The sequence below is a fragment of the Glandiceps talaboti genome, chromosome 6 (genome assembly GCF_964340395.1).
Source record: "Glandiceps talaboti chromosome 6, keGlaTala1.1, whole genome shotgun sequence".
Classification (NCBI taxonomy): Eukaryota; Metazoa; Hemichordata; class Enteropneusta; family Spengelidae; genus Glandiceps; species Glandiceps talaboti.
In genome coordinates this window covers 9,962,446-9,982,476 of record NC_135554.1, presented here as the reverse complement: position 1 = coordinate 9,982,476, position 20,031 = coordinate 9,962,446, and the positions used below count along the sequence as shown (strand labels likewise).

At 34.0% G+C, this 20,031-nt stretch overlaps 2 protein-coding genes across 2 annotated transcripts; one reads left to right on the top strand and one right to left on the bottom strand.

The window, feature by feature from the left end:
• Positions 1–806: 806 nt before the first annotated feature.
• On the bottom strand, positions 807–10,259 carry LOC144436745 (R3H domain-containing protein 4-like). The gene is made up of 7 exons (XM_078125602.1): positions 10,067–10,259; positions 7,185–7,336; positions 6,176–6,294; positions 3,069–3,213; positions 2,493–2,578; positions 1,861–2,002; positions 807–1,281 (listed from the first exon to the last, which is right to left on the bottom strand). The coding sequence occupies exons 1-7, from the start codon at positions 10,126–10,128 to the stop codon at positions 1,175–1,177; spliced, it is 813 nt and encodes a 270-aa protein (XP_077981728.1). The 5' UTR covers positions 10,129–10,259; the 3' UTR covers positions 807–1,174.
• A 409-nt stretch (positions 10,260–10,668) lies between these two features.
• Positions 10,669–18,315, top strand: LOC144436278 (V-type proton ATPase 21 kDa proteolipid subunit c''-like). Its single transcript, XM_078125025.1, has 7 exons — positions 10,669–10,830; positions 11,028–11,076; positions 12,568–12,651; positions 13,513–13,590; positions 14,533–14,651; positions 16,419–16,609; positions 17,666–18,315. The coding sequence occupies exons 1-7, from the start codon at positions 10,764–10,766 to the stop codon at positions 17,696–17,698; spliced, it is 621 nt and encodes a 206-aa protein (XP_077981151.1). The 5' UTR covers positions 10,669–10,763; the 3' UTR covers positions 17,699–18,315.
• Positions 18,316–20,031: the final 1,716 nt, after the last annotated feature.

Here is a 20,031-nt window from a genome sequence, read left to right as displayed (position 1 = left end):
TAGTTGGTGATAACGGTACAGAAGTAAGCTCAACAAGGTGAAAATATTGATATCTCTGGTGACTACTTCACAAAAATATACGAGTATTTTTTATATCGGAATAAACTGACCTTGAGAAGTAAAAACTAGAATATTCATTGATTGACAAGATGTTGGCTGAATATCTGGAGCTGTGTTATGTCAGATATACAGTATCAAGTTGGAGGAATACCTCGATGTGCAGTATCAACATCTTCTACAGGATTGAAGTCAGCTGTTGTCCAGACTGAATACATGTAGATTACTAAATATCAGGTATAGACTACCAAACTTATAAAGTGGTTACTGGTAGTCTGTTAGACCACTGGAAATCAATACAAAATTGTAGCTAAAACAGTTCACTTTTCACTTGGCTGAATCTGTTTACCGTGTACAGGTTAAATTTGAGCACTATTCTAATGTACCTTGTATATTAACATCTCTCAAATATTGACCCTTCTTGTACATCAGCAGTATATGTATGTCTACAAATTTCACAAATACATACACTGCTACGAACTAAAATATATTTGTGAGAAAGATTTGTTGCTCTTCTTGATTTACTGCAGTTTCCCATCTTCTACATCACGGTAGAAAAAATGAACAAACACATATCAGTACAGACTCTCTCACAGCCTGTGGAGCGTTGCTAACAGAAAGGACTGTTTTGTATGTATGTATGTATGTATGTATGTATGTATGTATGTATATATGTACCGATATCTACTGCATAATCAATGAATGGTTAGCCCTATGTAGTCGATGAGGGCAGACAGTACAAGGATATTCAAGTATAAATTATGCAGCAGATATCGGTACATACAAAACAGCCCTTTCTGCAAGTGACGCTCCCAAGGACTGTGAGAGAGTCTGATCTCAGTAATGACAATAAGTTATAACCATGTCACAAACAGTGCAATCACTAAAAGTACTAAACATAGAACATTTTAAAGGCCAACTACATTTTACAAAACTCCAATACTTCTTTCATTCCGATTAAAATAGATCCACTTCAGAAAGTTTTTGGAAGACTAACACTACAGTCATGGACAATATTCAACACTTTGTATTACATACATTGATAAACTATTATTTCAGTACATTTACACTTCAATAAATTAAATGTTGATTATTATCAGACAGCTCACAAGGTGTGTCACCAGTTGAAGCGTTCAAGATACTGGGAGAGTCTCACTTCAGGAGGTAGGAATTCCATCTGTTTGTTGACGACCTCGGTGTGACGAATTCCTTCACATTCATCACCTAAAACAAAGCAAATTTTAAAATGTGCACCTTTAGGATTGTAAAAATAAAATAAGGAAATTACCTTGCACTGAAAATGTTTACAGCTACATACGTACCCATGGGAATCAAATATATGGTCAATCTACCCCGAATGATGATCTAACTTAGAACCACAAATTCTTTTCCTCACCAAAGTTCATGAAAGGAAATCTTCACCTGGATCATTTTAATCTTATGACAACTCAAGTGATGTAGTTGATAATCAATAATACGTTTGTCAGCAAATACATTATACATGCCACAACAAAATCTCAAGAAACATACTTTCATATACACATTGCCCTTTCACTTTTCCTCAAATCCAAGATTCATTTCACTACATGGGATAGTCTAATGTGATTCTTTTGTTGATGTTTTACTTGCACATGGAGTACAGATACAGATATATTCACTTAACCCATTATTAGGTAGTCTATGGTTGTTGTTTGTTGGTGTTTTATTAACTCATCTAGCAGAGATACAGGTACTGACAGATTGCTTGGATCATAAATACTTCTCTTTAGAAGTTAAAATTGTTAAATAAATGTGTTTACTTACTCATAGAGTACAGGTCCAGATACTGACAGACAGCATGTAGAAGTAATCTATCATAACTACTTGGCAGTAAGGTTACATATACAGAGTCAGGACACATACTGAACCAATACAACACGTCCTCCTCCAACATTTCCAAAGTACCCTGTAATAATGGTTATTAATATGTAAGTTAATATACAGAGCATTATTTTGAAATTAATAATTGGGAGCCTGGAAACATTGAAACTCTTAAAACTTACAGTATTTGTACTGGATACAACCATGTATATTCCTAGCCCTGTACACTTAAAGTGTACATGCAAAGGTTGATAATTTTTTTCATTTATTATGTTTGTTTTGCCATAAAAGAAAATGAAATTGCATTCATACCTCTAAATATTATGCACACTGGCTAGAAAAGTTGCGAAAATACTTGCCCCCTTAATCCCCTGTGCTTCAGCTAATTTCGGCACCTCAGCCAGCTCATGAAAAGTGTCGAGCTCGAGCTCGTTTGTAAAATGTTCTATGAATACCACTGCACTCTTTCTTCTCTTTTATTGAGATAAACACTGTTTAACTTGTTCAGTAGTTTTTATCTAGCATGGGCACCTGATGCTTGTGTACAGAAAGATTCATTTGAAGTTAGTACAAACCTTTGGAAGATGTCTCCTATGAAGTAAAGCCTTCAGTTTACCACTGATTCTCCTGAAACACTGATCTGGAGTAAAAGCAGGGTGCTCTGTAAGTGAAAAAGTACTTAATAATTACAAACTTACACTGACCAGGATTGTCTCGGTACTCTCGAGTAAGTCCATTTTTATAATCAAAACATTAGAAAACATTACAGGGACTGTTCATCAGAAACATTTTTCTGTCTTTATAAGTTGTATACTAGTATTATAAATAAACATTTAGTATGGGAAATAATATAATTTTGCCATATATTATATCAATCTGGTCAAGACAAAGAAGTAAAAAAAAATTACACATATTTCAAACCATTAAAATATCCCCAACAAGGCTCTTTCTGATTCGTTTTCAAACAAACAATAAATAAATCGATCATCCTCAGACACAAAACATAAAATACTATCTCAAGAGTATTTTCTCATCACGTACAAATAATGCTAACCGTACACTCTTATTTCTGTCTGTAAACATGTTGAAACCTGTGAAAGTAGGCAAAATGTTATTCAAACCTTTACATTGAAAGGAAAGAAAATTCATACCTGCTCGTTTATCAGCAGGTTCCTTATCATCACTTTCTGGTGGTTTCTCATCATTAGTTTTAGGCAAGTCTTCTCCTTTTCCTTCAAGACTCATTAGATAGCATTCCTGTTCTTCTTCAGGATGATTAATTAAATCATTCCAAATCTACAATTAATTTACAAAAGGGGATCATCAGGGCACACAGGGTGCCCCTCAGGAGGTCATCAGAGCACACAAGGTGCCCCTCAAAGTCATCAGAACACACAAGGTGCCCCTCAGGAGATCATCAGGACACTCATAGTGCCCCTCCTGTTATTGCTCATTTTTGACAGAGCAACAACAAAGTTTAACAGTATCTGTTACAACTTACAAGTTGGTGATAAATGTCCTACAGAAAAGAAGATAAAGTGACAGATGTTATATTAGGAATTGTTTGACTACAAAATTGACAAGGCATCCAGTAATAATGAATTTCTGTAACCTTGCCCTATTTCAACTCAGAGAACTAAATGTTATTTATACACAGCATGACTTACTACATGCCAAAATGTTAATGATTCAATGAAAGCAAAAGTCAAGAAAATTGCAGAATAGACCACTATAAATTATAATAATTAATTTGATAAAGAAACAACACACATCACAGATTATTAGCCAATTTTATCAACCATGGTTCGAGATTATGTATCAAACTTAATCATGAATTATAATATTTCTTTGCATCAAATTATTTGATAGCAATTAATTTTGTACATAAACATTTGCATTTTGCATTACGTACTGCTTATTAAAGGAGGCGCACAATTACAGAAAGAATCAAGGTGTATCTGTCAACATGACAGCAACTCCACAGAAAACACTCTAAAATATTCTTGTCCTACTAGTAGTTCCTAGACTCTCTCACCAATCCTCGAGAACATCATTAAAAAGGCTGTTTGTATGTATCAATATCTACCGAATAATTGTACTAGAATAGCCTTGTACTGGGGCCCTCAATTCAGTGTGCCCGAGTCTAATGATAGCCAAATTTTGTTGTGAGTCAAAATGAGAAAAACTGTTATTTCTTGTAAGAGATAGGGGAACACCAAATTTTTGTGCATCACTAGAAATTGTGTGCGTCAGTGGCACGTCAAATTGGCTTACAGGGCACACAGGCCCTCATCGACTACATAGGGTTAATCATTTGATGACGTGTTTAATACTGCAACATTCTGTGTTACTGCGATGTCCCGGGACATCACAGTAACACGTAATGATTAGCCCTAAGTAGTCGATGAGGGGCCACGGTACCAGGACATTCGAGTACAATTATGCGTTAGATATCGGTACATACAAATCAGCCTTTTTAATGATACTCCTGAGGACTGGTGAGAGAGTCTAAGTAATTCCCTTTTCTAAAATAAACATCCGCAGCAGCCATTGCAAGAATTTCAATAGAATTCTTGGTCAAACCAAATTTCGATATTAAAGCTTACAAGACTGATACGAACGAACAAACAAACAAACTCAAACTTCTGATATCCTTATATAAATTTGTATTTAATAATTTCACAATGAGAAACACTTAAAAGTTACAATTATTAAAATATTTGTTAAAAAATTACAATTCAAATTTTTTTTTAAAACACTCCGAAGTGAATTGATCTAATTATCAGACTTCTAAGTTTATGCAACCTTCATTTTTCTGTTTGTGTATTTTTTTGTTTTCTATTGGCCAGAGGCTGGGCAATGCAATAAATATATCAAATATGTAGCTATTTTGTGAACTGAACCAGTTTTTACGACTTTATTTAGATTATTGATCAGATGTATTTCTAACAATGGCTGATACTGTGCCAGCATATTTTACAGCTGTGTGCATACAACTGACAATTTTTTTTATTAAAATGAGATTTATCAACTCAATAACTTTTTAATATACATGTACATACTTCAAGTTCAAAGTAAAGTGTAGAGCAAATCGGAAGACAGTTTTGAGCAACCTAAGACTGTAGAACTATTAGTACTCTATCATGGTAGACACTGAACTTATTCTCTCACTGCACTTGGTGATTTATGACCATTGTTTTTAATGTGTGTAATAATTTGTTTCATACTGTACAAGCACTGTTATTTACATAAATTTGGAATTACAAGTCCTGAGTAACCAAAAAGACAAATTCCCCAATTCATTTTTAATAACACAGACAATAAAGAATGCTGTACATGTATTAGTATACATATGGGATGAGGGCCCATAAATTATGTCATTATTACTTGACAGGAGTAGTTTTACTGTTACAGTAGTATTTCCCTAATAATGTGAATTTCAAATTAAGTACACATAATCATTATCAACATACAACATATTGATCAGTGTATAGTAAACATTCCTTTTAAGTTTATGAGGTCATAAATTGAGCTTTGATTAGCTTATTTATACAGTGGTATTTAGAACAAAGTTTATTTACAAATACACAGACATGATTGAATAAACTCAGCTCCCAAAATATTAGCAATCTATTGGGAGCTATATTTTCCATAGTACCTTAGAAGGGAACCATAGAAAATAAAAATCCAGCCATAGAAAACATAATTTCTCTTAATTTTATGAAGGGATCACATATTTATACAGTGGTATTTAGAGCAGTGTATGTGGAAATACACAGACACAATTGAATAAACACAGCTGCTAAACTATTAACATTATCTATTGAGAGACATATTTTTCGTAGTTGGGGACCATGCATGATAAAATCTGACCCATGGAAAACATATTTCTTACTGTGAGGAAAAACATATTTACAATGGCATTTTAAGCAAATTTTATTTGCAAATACAGAGAGAGAAATGAATAAACTCAGCCATTAAACTATTAACACTATCTATTGGGAATGACATCTTTAATTATAATACTATAGTAATGGACTGTCTATTTATAAAAACTTACATTGTCATGACAAACATAATTCCTTTGTTTGGTGACGGGGTGACAATGACCCATAATAATGGTATTTCATTTAACTGAACTCCTAACTACCATGCACAGACGTTTTATAGGCGCTGCACCTTTGAAAATTGTGTGAAACTTGTAACTTTCATCTTCTTATGGTGTGTCTACAAAACACATTCAGTACCATTAACATACCTTCATGCCTTCTTCATTTGTCATGAGTTCACCAAACACAGTCTGGTTAGATGCCATAAAATCATTGATGTTCACTTCACCAAATTCCTCATAATCCACCATATCTAATAGATAACACGCTGTGAAATGGATTGCATACATTATTAATACATGCTAAAGAGAATTTCTTCAAGAGCCTCTGAAACCAGTGTGTCCTCTAAGCCAATTTGATGAGCCACAGAATCGTGACTGATACACACAAATTTCTAGTGATGTACCAATATTTGACGTTCCCCTATCCCTTACTATGTGGTGACTGACAAGAAATGCCAGTCTTTATCATTTTTACTCCCAATGTAACAAAATTTGGCTATCATTAGAGAGCAGAATAATCTGAAACCAGTCAACACTTTATAGTACCCTGGTAGCCATGGAGCAGTGTTTTGCTACAGTTAAGGAATTGTAGCCAAGAGACTTGGTTATCTGACTCAACATACAGGCTTGACAGTACTATATTCTTATACATTTATTCAGTGTTGATTTATTACAAGGAAGTGAGTATTCATTTCTGATACTGAATGTTGAGCTTTTGACATGCAGTAATTAAATGAGTTCAACATGGTGTCTGGTGACAGTTTTCATGTTACATGTATTTTGACATCTACTAAACAGAAATATATCTTTAAGCAGAATGCTGCACTCAAGAAACTTTGGGTTCCAGAGAATCATTTTATGATTTCACATCACATGATAATTTTCACTTGGTTGCCAAGAAACACCAAATTGAAACTCGGTTTCACCTCTATTTTGTTCTTTCATTGATACACCATTGCCTCATGGGTCTTAGCACATATGAATATTCATTAGATGTACACAGAATATTTAAGACTCCAAAGAGCAGATACAAAGATCAACAGGGCAATCATCCAGTACCCCATTAATTTGTTCAGGGTAAATTACATGTACCTAATTAATTTGTTCTAAGTAAATTAATCAGTTAATTAAATTGAGTATAACCTAACAAACTCACTGTTCTGATATCTGCGTGCATGTTTGTATCCCTTCCCTTTCATAAAGGTCTCTGGGCATGGTACTTTGGGAGTGTGTTGTTTACGGCTCCTAGGAGACTTGGGTGGCCTTGGAATATGTTGTCCATCATCTTGTACATCATGTTCTATCAATCTAGTGAATAAAACATGTTCCATGTAAATCAAACTACAGACAAATTAAGATAGACTCAAACTAAAATTATTATCGCAGCACATCGATATCAACTAGTGACAAGTGTATATCATACAATGGATGCACATTCACAGTAGAGTGACATCTCTCTTAGCAAGTTTTCTTCAGGTGGTGAAACACTCAATGTCACTCATCTGTGTTTACATAATCTTGATTACACTTCACAGGATGGGTACATATACATGTACATATACGTAACCATGGTACTGCTTACTGCTATCACCCACTTGTGTAATCTATCTAGTAATACATGCAACAATATTTTCAGTTTGTGCTTGATTTCCATAGCAGTATGTCAACAATAGTACTATTAGATTGTCTTAGTTTGCCTATAGCTTGATTTCCATAGTACTGTAGTATCAACAGTAGTTTTACTTAGTTTGTGTCTATCTTATTTTGCCTTCAGCTTGATTTTCCATAGTAGTATATCAACAATAGTTTCACTGTGTCTGTCTTTCCACAGCAGTATATCATTATACAAAGAAGAACTTGAAGTATAAACAAGGAAACATTTGACAGAAGACTTCATGTAACATATATGCAAAATATTTTATCATCAAAGGCACGTACACATAAGGTTGTTGTTTTCAGCTGACTACAGCAGGAATGTAAAGTGTTGGAATCAATTCAACTAGTAAGCCCCCTTCATTACATGTGTACAATTCTGTTGTGTTCAGCAGTAAAAATCAAGAAAAACAACAAACTCGTCTTACTAAATTATTGCCTTTGATTATGTAATATAAAATCCTTCTAGTGAAATTCAGTTACTTTTTATTACAAAGCAAATTACAAGCGGAAACAGATGGATAGATTACTGTCAAATGACAGATCAAGCTCTTCCTTTCAGAATGCAGTCATTTTTGACGTTATATCCTAAAATAATTGCTGGCAGAACAATCCAAGGCTATGAAGAATTTAATGTACCATTCTATGGAAATCACATTTGATTATAAATCTTAAAAGCAGCTGCAAAGAAATCTTTTAAGAAAATAGACAAGAGCATTACTTTTGTAACAGTAACACTCTTGAAAAACCCAGATATTGATATCATGCACGAAAAGTGCTGTGAAATAACTGTCATGTACACATGATGTAATTAAAAATTCTGGTAATCACACTCACTGAGTCTCGAATCACTCCACAGCAAGATACTTAGATTTTTCTATTGAAAGGCACAGATTACAAGGTAATGTACTGCCTTTATCACATTTATTAGATAGCCTTTCCATTAGATTAGCATGTCTGCTTAAATGAGATTCAACAACCTTGAGACAGACACTGGCTTTCATTTGCATTCAAACCAAATATAAATATCTTTGAGGCAATGACTCATAACCATAATTGTCAAATTATAACTTAATGTATGATTCAAGAAAGAAACCTAATTTGCATATGCCAATGTCAATGTCATCTTTGATGATGTATTTTACAGTTAAGTTTACAGTTAACAGCACACCTAATTTACATAACAATAATTGGCTGAGGTCAGTGACCTATCAGTTGGCTATCATGTGATCACCATGTTATGGTGCATGTCACATGTGTCAACCTTGTGATGGTACATGTACTATGTAAATTGCATTTCTACTTCCCCTGGATATGTTCTACAGATTCAACCTTACATGTATATCTAGACATATAATACTAGTTTTAACACCATTGATATTACATTTTAGAATTGTGTTCCCAATTGAATATATTTTTACTAACATCAGTCTAAGTTTATATTTGTCAGTTAATTCCAGCAGATTCAAGTGTAGACAAAGTTTCTACAGTACTAAACCGTAAACTGTGTAATATATTATCATAATGATGTCTATTAATGAATATGATAACTTGAACTTGGTACTTCTGAATAAAAATTTCAAACTTAATAAGTTTCCATACTCAACCGAGTCCTTATCACATGATCACAGAAAACATATGTACTACTTTATAGTCAGCACTAGCTTTAGTAAGATTTGTTCCTGGGGAAAAAAAAGGGGGGGGGGGGGTGTAGTCACAAGTATTTTTATATTTGTGCATTTTAGGGAATTGTTTTAGGAGATTGTAAAAGACTTCTGTTGAAACTTCCCTGCTTCAGGTTTGCCATATGAAGAATGTCATATTCATGGAAATCCACTTTCTCCAAGCATAGCAAAAAAGCATGGAGGTATGTATCACCACCTTTATGGGTCCAAGACAACACTTTTTTTTACGCCTGTACAGTAAAGCTTTGTTTATGTATTCAGTAAGTCTGTTATTTTGTTTTTGGGTATATGCACCTGTATTATTCCATGCATCATTTATATGGAACAAACGTTAAATAAATATTCCATGCACGGTCTTTCTATCTTCATCTATTGGTGAGCCCATGGCCATAGTATCAAGCTATGGGATGTCAACATCTGTGTTGTTGTGGTATATTGTATTTCAAAACGGTTTCATAAAAAAAACTTATCGTGCACGACACCGAGATTAGCTGGGCAAGTAGAAAAGCAAGATAAATCACGAGGAAAAGTGACTGCTACATGATAAAAATTGTCTATGGATGTCCTGCGAGCATAAGTATGCGTATCGCGCTCTTGCAACTGGTTGAGCAATCATCAATGTTTTGTACACTGCACTGTGGCCGACCGGCGCGATAACTATTTTGCTGCGACTACTGAAAAATAACGTAATTACACCTACCCTTCATTATTGTCTGGTTGTGATTGGTTGAGATAGTCGTTTCCAACTTTTTGCACCCCCATGTTGATCAAATTTCAGGCAGACACGACTAAAAACCAACAAATTTTGCGTACTGCAACGTAAAAAGGCGGCGACTCACAACCTGTCCTGTCAAATCGTTTATGCGCATATGATGTCAATGGCTGTTCTGTTTACCTCCCACTGAAAAGAAAGGACACAATCTTTCTAGATAAATGTCGAAAATAATCCGTTTTGATGCATTCACTTACCACTTAATCATTTCATATATATTTTTGCAATTTTTCAATACTTTTTAACCTCTTAATTTTTTTTCTTTCGAAAAATTGTCTGATTGCTGTTATATAAACTATTTTCACCCCACTGGTTATCACTCGTGAAGCCCTAGTACCCCTCTGGTAACAGTATTTCAACACTTTTGCATTATCTAACAACTTGGAAATTTTGGAAACACTTTTCTCCCCATCAAATTGTATTTAGTAAGGAAATCTGAACTTAATCTTAAGACGATCGCCCATAACTTCGAATTTACATTATGTCATATATTAAAGAGTAGATAAGCAACGAGCAAACTGACAGGGGTCACGAGACCATTAGTCTGATCGTCGATAGTGAATTTCCTGTCATGTTTTCGTGATTTTTTAAAGAATTTGGTAAACCAGAGACATATTTTACCACGATGGGGAGGGTACAGGCAGTGATTTACACCCTCTTTTCGATATTCGTCTTTATACTTATCTTAATAGGTACGTATATTGTCAATTTTTACTGTAAAAAAAGGTGTCGATATATTTTTTTGATCTGAGGCCCGCACCACTGAGCGAGGCCAAATTCGTCATTTTGCATCGCCTTTGCTGGTATAACTACGTCCGTCATTACGGTCTGTTGTACATATGTGTGAATATATATGCCGTATTCTTATCCAGTCCTACTTATTTTACAGGCTTATACTATCTACTATCGGGAGAAGGATACAGATTTGATATAGCATGGTAGGTATTCAAATCTATGTCCTTGCGTTGTAGTGAAACTTCTTAGTAAATACGTTGTTATTATAATGTCATTTAGAAATTATGAATATCATTAATAAACCCAGTAAAATGTCGGCCATCGTGTAAATTATAAAATGAAATTATTTGTATGAGAAGAGTATTCAAAATTGTATGTTAATTCCAATATTTTTAGATCAATATGTCAGATGCCTTTTGTACCAGATAGTGGTGTATTTTTACCTTGAATGGGAACTAGAGGTCATTTGAACAAAGTTAGGTAGTCCTATTAGAGTAAATGTACAGTACTAGATATAAGTAAACCATAGAGAAGCTAACAAATAATTTTACATTATTCCCGCTCTCATAAAATGTCTCTACAGGAAAGTGAATATATTATAAATTATTTTTGAACTTGCAACGTGAAATTCCAGCATATGTATGTGTTGCCTACTACTACACGACTTAGTTTTTTTTATTGTGTCGGGTTATAATTTAATATCACAGAAGATCGTGTGAACATGTTGATATTTTTAGATACTTGATACTGGTTAATTACGGTGACTGAAGAATAATGTGTAGTAACAGTGCATGGAATGTTTAGAGATAAATTTTACAAGTAAAATTACTACTAGTACCAAGTACATGAATATTCTTGAATAAATTCACCAGGTCGGTAAAATATTGTAAAAATTGGTTCTTATATCATGACCAAGGGTTCTAATTATTATTACTGACGAGTATTAAACATTTCACCTGCTCAGGTCAACAGGCTTTACTGCCAGGTGATGTAGTGGCATATTGATAGATACATGTTTGTTTTTTAATGTTTATATTTTCAAGTATGGTAAAATATTGTTTTAATGTGCAGATGAATTTTTGAGATGTCTTTATTTCTTGAGAAATTCAATGCAAATTAGTTTTATAAAGGTGCCCAATGGAAACAAAGTACGGAAAATGTTCAATGGAATTACTATTGACAATGAAATAAAATTTTGATCTGTATTTGAGAAAGTGTTACTGTAAACCTGGAAATTTTCGCTAAAGATTTATTTTCACTTAATTCACGTATGGAAAAAAAGAAAAACTTATGTAGGACTAAAATGCATTCTTGTAAATGTACACAGTGTACTACTACTTGTCTTGTAATTAATGAAAATTAGTCTTTGACAACTTGATGAAGAAGACTATTATTGCAAAAAAAAATGTCTAGTAGCAAAAATATCTAGGTTTATAGTATTCTCTCAAATGGAATAGCAAAAGAAGAAAATATAGAGAAAATAACAACTTTGTATCTATCAAGAAAAAACTGGTGTGCCTAATGGTTTGAGGATTGCCATAAAAATGTTATAGTTGACTTGTGCATAAGAAAACACTTCTCATTGTTTTATTTTTCAGCAGGAAGTTCATTTAAATGAAAACAAAAGTAAAATGATGTACAAGTTTTCTGTCTAACAACATTCATGTATTTTATTTGTTTCTTTCGCTTGACAGGTTTCTCACAGCATTATCACCGTACATGTGGGGAAGCATTGGTGTTGGTTTGGCCATTTCACTCTCAGTTGTAGGAGCTGCATGGTGAGTTTTACATATCCACAAATAATATCCCAACCTGGCCCATAGCACAGCAAGTAATTATGTATTTATCTGTGTGTGCAAGTTTTATGATCATATGACATGGCATGGCCATAGCAGCTGGTAAAATATTTTGAATAAGTACTTGATAAATTTGTACATGTAAATAATGGAGAATATATTGTTCATGGTTCAAAGAATCAATAGGACAGTAAAATATAGTTACTTTGGGACGGTAAAACGAATGCAACATTTCAATCTGTCTACTACAGGTTTCGAGATCAAGGTTGTTGTTGACGGATCTAGCATCACATTTGTTTCCAATTTACCTTTCCAAAGTAACTATTTTTACTGCCCTGCATGTAAATACTTTCAAATGTAGATACAATTGTAGCTACCTTTTTCAATGTGTACATACTAAAATATCTTATCATAAAGTGATATGTTTGTTGATGTGATATATTCCATGACTATTGACAGGTTCAGGTTGAGAGACTAAACAATATGATGTGAATTATTTTAAGGGCGATAACTTTATATATAATTTGACGACATTTTCCTCTACCAACTTCCACTTCAAATCTATCATGGTTAAAAGGACAGAAGCTAAATTTTATCAAATCTTTTATAAACAAATTTAATTACTCAATCATGCTCGGAGAACTGTGCTTGGCACTAATACAGGGTGCATTGAAATCTGTTTTACCATCAATGTATGTTGAATGTTTTTGTCCTTTCCTGGAGAATAATTTCTTTGATTTACAAGTGTTATAACACAAGCAGTTCAAAGTTTTTTATCATTGAGCTTTTGATCTGTCTTGGTCGACAATCCTCATCAATAACATGTTTGTTTTCTTACATTAGGGGTATATTTACAACTGGAGCTAGTATCGTTGGTGCTGGAGTCAAGGCCCCAAGAATTAGAACAAAAAATCTCATCAGGTAAAGCATACCAGAATATATAGATAAAATATATATTATATTGATACAATCTTATCTGTGTAAGTTACTATATCAACACAGAACTTAACTTTTGAAACTGTACACACAATATTGATATTTAGTGGAAGCAAAACTGAAACTTCCATCCACACATGTGGACTTGTTCACCAGTCTGATGTTCTAGGTTGGTCACGTGACTCACAGCTGGAATCACATGACAAAAGAATAGAATTCCAGATGTGTGAAAGTTGCAATGAGTTCAAAAATTATAAAAGTTTCAGTTCTATGTTGACATAAATATCTAAATTAGGAAGTACATAAACAGCGTGATTATCATTCCTGTTGTAATAGAAAAGAAAGATGTATGTACAGCGGATTTCGACCTAGCTTGAAAATGCTATTAAATGATGTATCAAGATGAGTGAGAGCGATCACAAGGTTTCATGTTGAGATAGACACAATAAAGATAACACACAAACTTCCCTTACACAGTGTTTACTCTGTATTTTGTTACATTTGTATTTGTTTTTGTTAAAAATTCAGAGCAGACACTGTGTAAGGGGGATACCTAAGGGATGTTTGTGTGTTATCTTTGTTGTGTCTATCTCTACAGGAAACCTTGTGATCAGGCCGCTCACTGATCTTGATACATTGTTTAATCGCATTTGCAAGCTAAGATGAAATCTCCTGTATTAAATGTATGTGTGACAGTAGGACATAACACTATTAAACCATTGCACAGTGAAAGATTGGTTTTATGATTTCATTGGGCAAGTTCAATGACAGATGTCAGTCAAATAGCTCAATTGAAGTACACCCTGACAATGTTGATGTGATGAGATGTCAGTGGAAATTTAGGATTCGCTTCCTGGAAATCTTTTGGACTGAGTAGAAATTTTCATTAAAATATTTTGGTGTAAACATTCTTATCTTTTTTTATAGTATCATTTTCTGTGAAGCTGTGGCTATCTATGGTATCATCATGGCTATTGTTATCAGTGGTATGTTGGAAGAATACACAGACACAGACGATATAACAGTCGGAAGTAACTATTATGCCGGTAAGATTACAACATTTCGTAAACAATGGAAGTCAGGAGACAGTCTGGCTTGACAAAAATCTTGCTGACATTGCCATATTTAACCTGGCTTGCCAAATATCTTGCTACCATTGCTACATCGTATCAAAAACAATGTAGCAATCTTGTAGAAGTTTTTTAGCACAACTGAACTGAGAGGTTCAGTGTGTTGTAGCCTAGGCATCAACTACATGCCTACTAGTACACGTACACATACGGTGCCTCTATACCAACTCTATTGATTAGTGATAAGAATTAGACTCACAGTAGCTGTAACTTGTCACTAGTTTCATTAATTTTGAACTGTTACATGAAATGGGTCAATCTTCCTGATATTCTGAAATACCTCTCTATTGGTCTTTGTTGATACTATAGCTTTAAAATCCTCTATGTGTGAACACGAGAAAAAACCTACAAATTGGTAGTAGAAAAACAGTTAAAGTCCATATGTAAACAACTGTGGAAGAAGTATGAACCATTTAGTCTTGTCAGCAAATTATAAGTCTGTGTGATGCTTATAGGAAGCAATAATATCACAAACTTCAAACGAATACATCAACATAAATTAGTCGCACAAATAAAACAAAAATTATGACAAAACAATGTTGTTACAGCTACTGTGCTTTTCATGGAAGAAGAAATCTTGCTGTGACTTTTACTGCCAATTAATTAGGCAGCATGATATGTTACTACCAAACCAGAGTGACTATAGAGTCTTAATTAGGCAGCATGATGTTACTACCAAACCAGAGTGACTATAGAGTCTTAATTAGGCAGCACGATGTTACTACCAAACTAGAGTGGCTATCGAGTCTTAATTAGGCAGCACGATATGTTACTACCAAACCAGAGTGACTATAGAGTTTTAATTAGGCAGCATGATATGTTACTACCAAACCAGAGTGACTATCGAGTCTTAATTAGGCAGCATGATGTTACTACCAAACCAGAGTGACTATCGAGTCTTAATTAGGCAGCATGATGTTACTACCAAACCAGAGTGACTATAGAGTCTTAATTAGGCAGCATGATATGTTACTACCAAACCAGAGTGACTATAGAGTTTTAATTAGGCAGCATGATATGTTACTACCAAACCAGAGTGACTATAGAGTCTTAATTAGGCAGCACGATGTTACTACCAAACTAGAGTGGCTATCGAGTCTTAATTAGGCAGCACGATATGTTACTACCAAACCAGAGTGACTATAGAGTCTTAATTAGGCAGCATGATATGTTACTACCAAACTAGAGTGACTATAGAGTCTTAATTAGGCAGCACGATGTTACTACGAAACTAGAGTGGCTATCGAGTCTTAATTAGGCAGCACGATGTTACTACCAAACCAGAGTGACTATAGAGTCTTAATTAGGCAGCATGATATGTTACTACCAAACCAGAGTGACTATAGAGTCTTAATTAGGCAGCACGGTGTTACGACAAAACCAGAGTGACTATAGAATTTTAATTGGACAGCACACATTTATTAGCTACTAATTACTTAAACAAAATACAGACACTTATAGCACGTAAGCATATAATATAATGCATTTTATCTCACTGTTAACACAAATCAACATCACTGTTGGATGAAACAAGGAATATTCAAACACAGCACTGCTTATTTGTGTTCACAGTGAGAACTTCTGAAGTCTTCCTGATTATATATATATATATATATATATATATATATATATAATTATTTCCCTCCCAACAAACCAAATTTCTTTTGTTTGTTTTCCATACAGGTTACTCAATGTTTGGGGCTGGACTTACTGTTGGATTTTCCAATCTATTTTGTGGTTTATGTGTTGGTATTGTTGGTAGTGGGGCTGCCTTGGCTGATGCACAGAATGCCAGTCTCTTTGTCAAAATTCTTATAGTAGAAATCTTTGGTAGTGCCATTGGATTGTTTGGAGTTATCGTCGCTATCCTACAGGTAAGTTGTCAAAATACTGTATGCATAGTTCATAATTTGGAGTTATCGTTGCTATCCTACAGGTAAGTTGTCAAAATATTGTATGCATAGTTCATAATTTGGAGTTATCATCGCTATCCTACAGGTAAGTTGTGAAAATATTGTATTCATAGTTCATAATTTGGAGTTATCGTCGCTATCCTACAGGTAAGTTGTGAAAATATTATATTCATAGTTCATAATTTGGAGTTATCGTCGCTATCCTGCAGGTAAGTTGTGAAAATATTGTATTCATAGTTCTGTTTTGATCATTTTCAAAACAGTTACTAGCCTCCATGTACACTCAATGGACTACCACTCTATTGTTATCCAAACTAACATTTGAATTTTGAATTTCACTGTCCTGTCTCATCTACAATGATAGCTGTGTCCCACTAGTCTAAAATGGCATTATTGGTCAAATACATAGTAAGACATGTTTAAATCGTGCCATCAGCTCACATGGTAAATCCACAGTTAGGTGTTATCATGGAAATGTGACCTCACTCTAATTACATACCTTGTATTCTATTCAAATTTCAATATTATTTTGCACACGTTATGTGTGTAGCCGGGGCATGGCTTCTAAGACCAGTGGAATTAAGACAGTGCTATCATCGTAGACGAGGAAGGAGAGCGGAATTCAAAATAAAAATAGTCAGTTAGGATAGCAAAAAGATTGATAGCAGTAGTCCTTCGAGTCTATGTATAGGCGAGACAGTTATTGACTAGTATGGTAAACATGACTGGAGGATAGTCATGTATGATGCAGCCAGTACCTAAACCCAAATCTAGGAATCCCTAACCCTACCAATTCAAGAATACAATTCAGGAATACATACGTGTTACTGACAATTGAGGGCAGTAAACCAAGAATTTTTGTTTCGTTCTTCTAAAAGAATGTTTCTATCTTGATTGTTCGTAAGGCAAAGGTACTTCAGCTCAGTAAGTGTTTTTCTTATCATTTGTAAGCTTAGTGTCAAACACTACTAGTACTATGTACAAAACTAATTTCCCATAATCTTTTGTTCATTTCAGACATCACGAGCACAGATGGGTAACTTGAAGTAGAGACATCATGAGTGACAATGAAGATAGATGTTGATTGTGTACACAATTATAAACTCTGGCCAATGAATTATTTTAGAAGATGAAAACCAACCCTATGATGTCGATTCATAACAACTCATATAACAGTGAATTGTGTATTCATTTTATGCAAGTTATGGAATACTGTATATATTTATATACAGCCAATTAAGTGACCACTGTCAGAGGAGAGTTCACTTTTACTTTTATCTTTTCATGATTGAAAGCCACACACCCCTGTTTTCTCATTTTACTTTCTCGAAAGGGAAAAGTCAAGATATCCTAAATTGAAGGGAATGGGGGGGGGGGGGGGGGTAATGGTGAAACAAGTATGCAGATGGAAAATAAACTAACATTAATTTGAGGCATGCAAATGGATTTCCATTTTACAATATTGAAATGTAAAATTGAAAGATTTTGATTTTTGCTGCTGTGTAATATTCATATCTTCCTGAACTCACGACTTGGCTTAAAGTGAATCACTTGTTTGTCAAAGTTTGACTTTTGAGAAACATAGCAACACAATAGATTATTTTGGAGTTTTGCTGGAGATAATTATGGTTGGAATGAGAAAAGACATTCCATGTTCCAAGGAATAAGGGGAGGGGAGGGGGGGGGGGGGGGGGGGGGGGGATTTTAAACTTTTGGGGGACCAGCAAACATGCATATAGTAATATAGTATATATGTTATTTAAGATGTATGAGTTCTACTAAATTGATTAGTGCTTTTTTGTTTCATTTTTTTTGTCCAAAGTTCAGAATGATGGTAAATTTAGATCTAGGTAGATGGTAGGGGAGTTTTAGTTTGTCTTTCATCGGTAAAGATGGTGAAAAAATAGTAATATTTGCTGTAATGAACTCACCAACTTTAATGTTCAAATACTTTGTGAGATAGAATCAAATGAATATCAGGACTGCAAAGTTATGTTGTCTGAAAATGTACATTTCTGTAAAAAAAAAGAAGAGAGAATTAGATCATACTCATGTTGTAATTATGTTTCAAATAGATCGTGGTAGGCAGTGTCTGATGTGACGTGGCGATAGGAATGTTTGTGGTCAGTGAACAGTTTGAATTGTGTTCTTACCTCTTATCACTATCAGATTTGAGTATATACAGTCAATGTTAGATCATATATATGAAATTAGTAGAAAGTACATGAAATGATTTTCTCGGCTCTCAACCTATTTTCACTGTACATTGATATCTGTCACATTACATTGTGGTCGTGTATTTTTAATAACAAGTGGTAAAATGAGACACTTTCGTCATTGTGAAAACCTAGTAAACAAACATTAAGCATAAACTCTGTATTCGTAAGTTCTGAAACAGGACATACTTTGCCCCTAGTATTCCAATATCACATGTTCATGTCAATATTTTGAAACTCGTTTTCGTACGTGGTCATTCTGGTGACTTGTAATAGATCCCAATTGAAAGGTTTGCGATTCAGTGGCACTTTGAAGTAAGATCTCCCACAAATTGCAAATCTTTTTGATCATAGAAAAAAAACTGAAGAGAGAGTCATCAAACGAGTGTAAATCACACAGCAATGATGAATATGAGATTTTGTCAAAAACCATTGTTTTGTGTAAATGTTGAGTAGAATGCTAGAATAGAAATTACTTGAATCACGGGTGAGCAGCAATTTCTTAAGTTTCAACAATCAAGCAGACATAGAACATAAGAAAATATATATGTATATGTGTATTTGAGTTTTCCCACTGTCCAATGTGATGAACTGTACTTCAAGCAATGCTTGCAAACTAAAATTAAGCCTATTGAAAAAACACCGTGCAATAACCATGGCAACACATATTGTTGAAAGAGAAACAGAAAAACACTTGTCTCATTAACGATGCAGAATTGATATACAGTTCTTTTATTAAGGTGTACTGGGTACCATATCAATACTTGTTGTAAACCAAACATGTTAAACCACCTAAAAGATATCCAAACAGTATGCGTGGTGTTTTCTTTGCAACATTAATACAGCTAACAGAGATTATTGATGATAGTATAATTTTGCGTGTATATTTTAGACTGACTACTTTCGCTGCAAATGATACTCTGTGATAAAAAAAAAACATTCTACGGACACTTCCAATGCAGATAATCAAATAATATCACTATAAGCTAAAATGATGAAAACACAATTTATGTAAATACTTTGCATGTGATCAAATGTGCATGTTGAAATGTGTTCAAATAATTGAAGGTAATAGAATTGTTTATAGGCCATATCTGTATTTGTTGTAGGGACATGATTGGATTTACAGAGATGTCTTTGTATTGTGACATTAAATGTGAATATCTG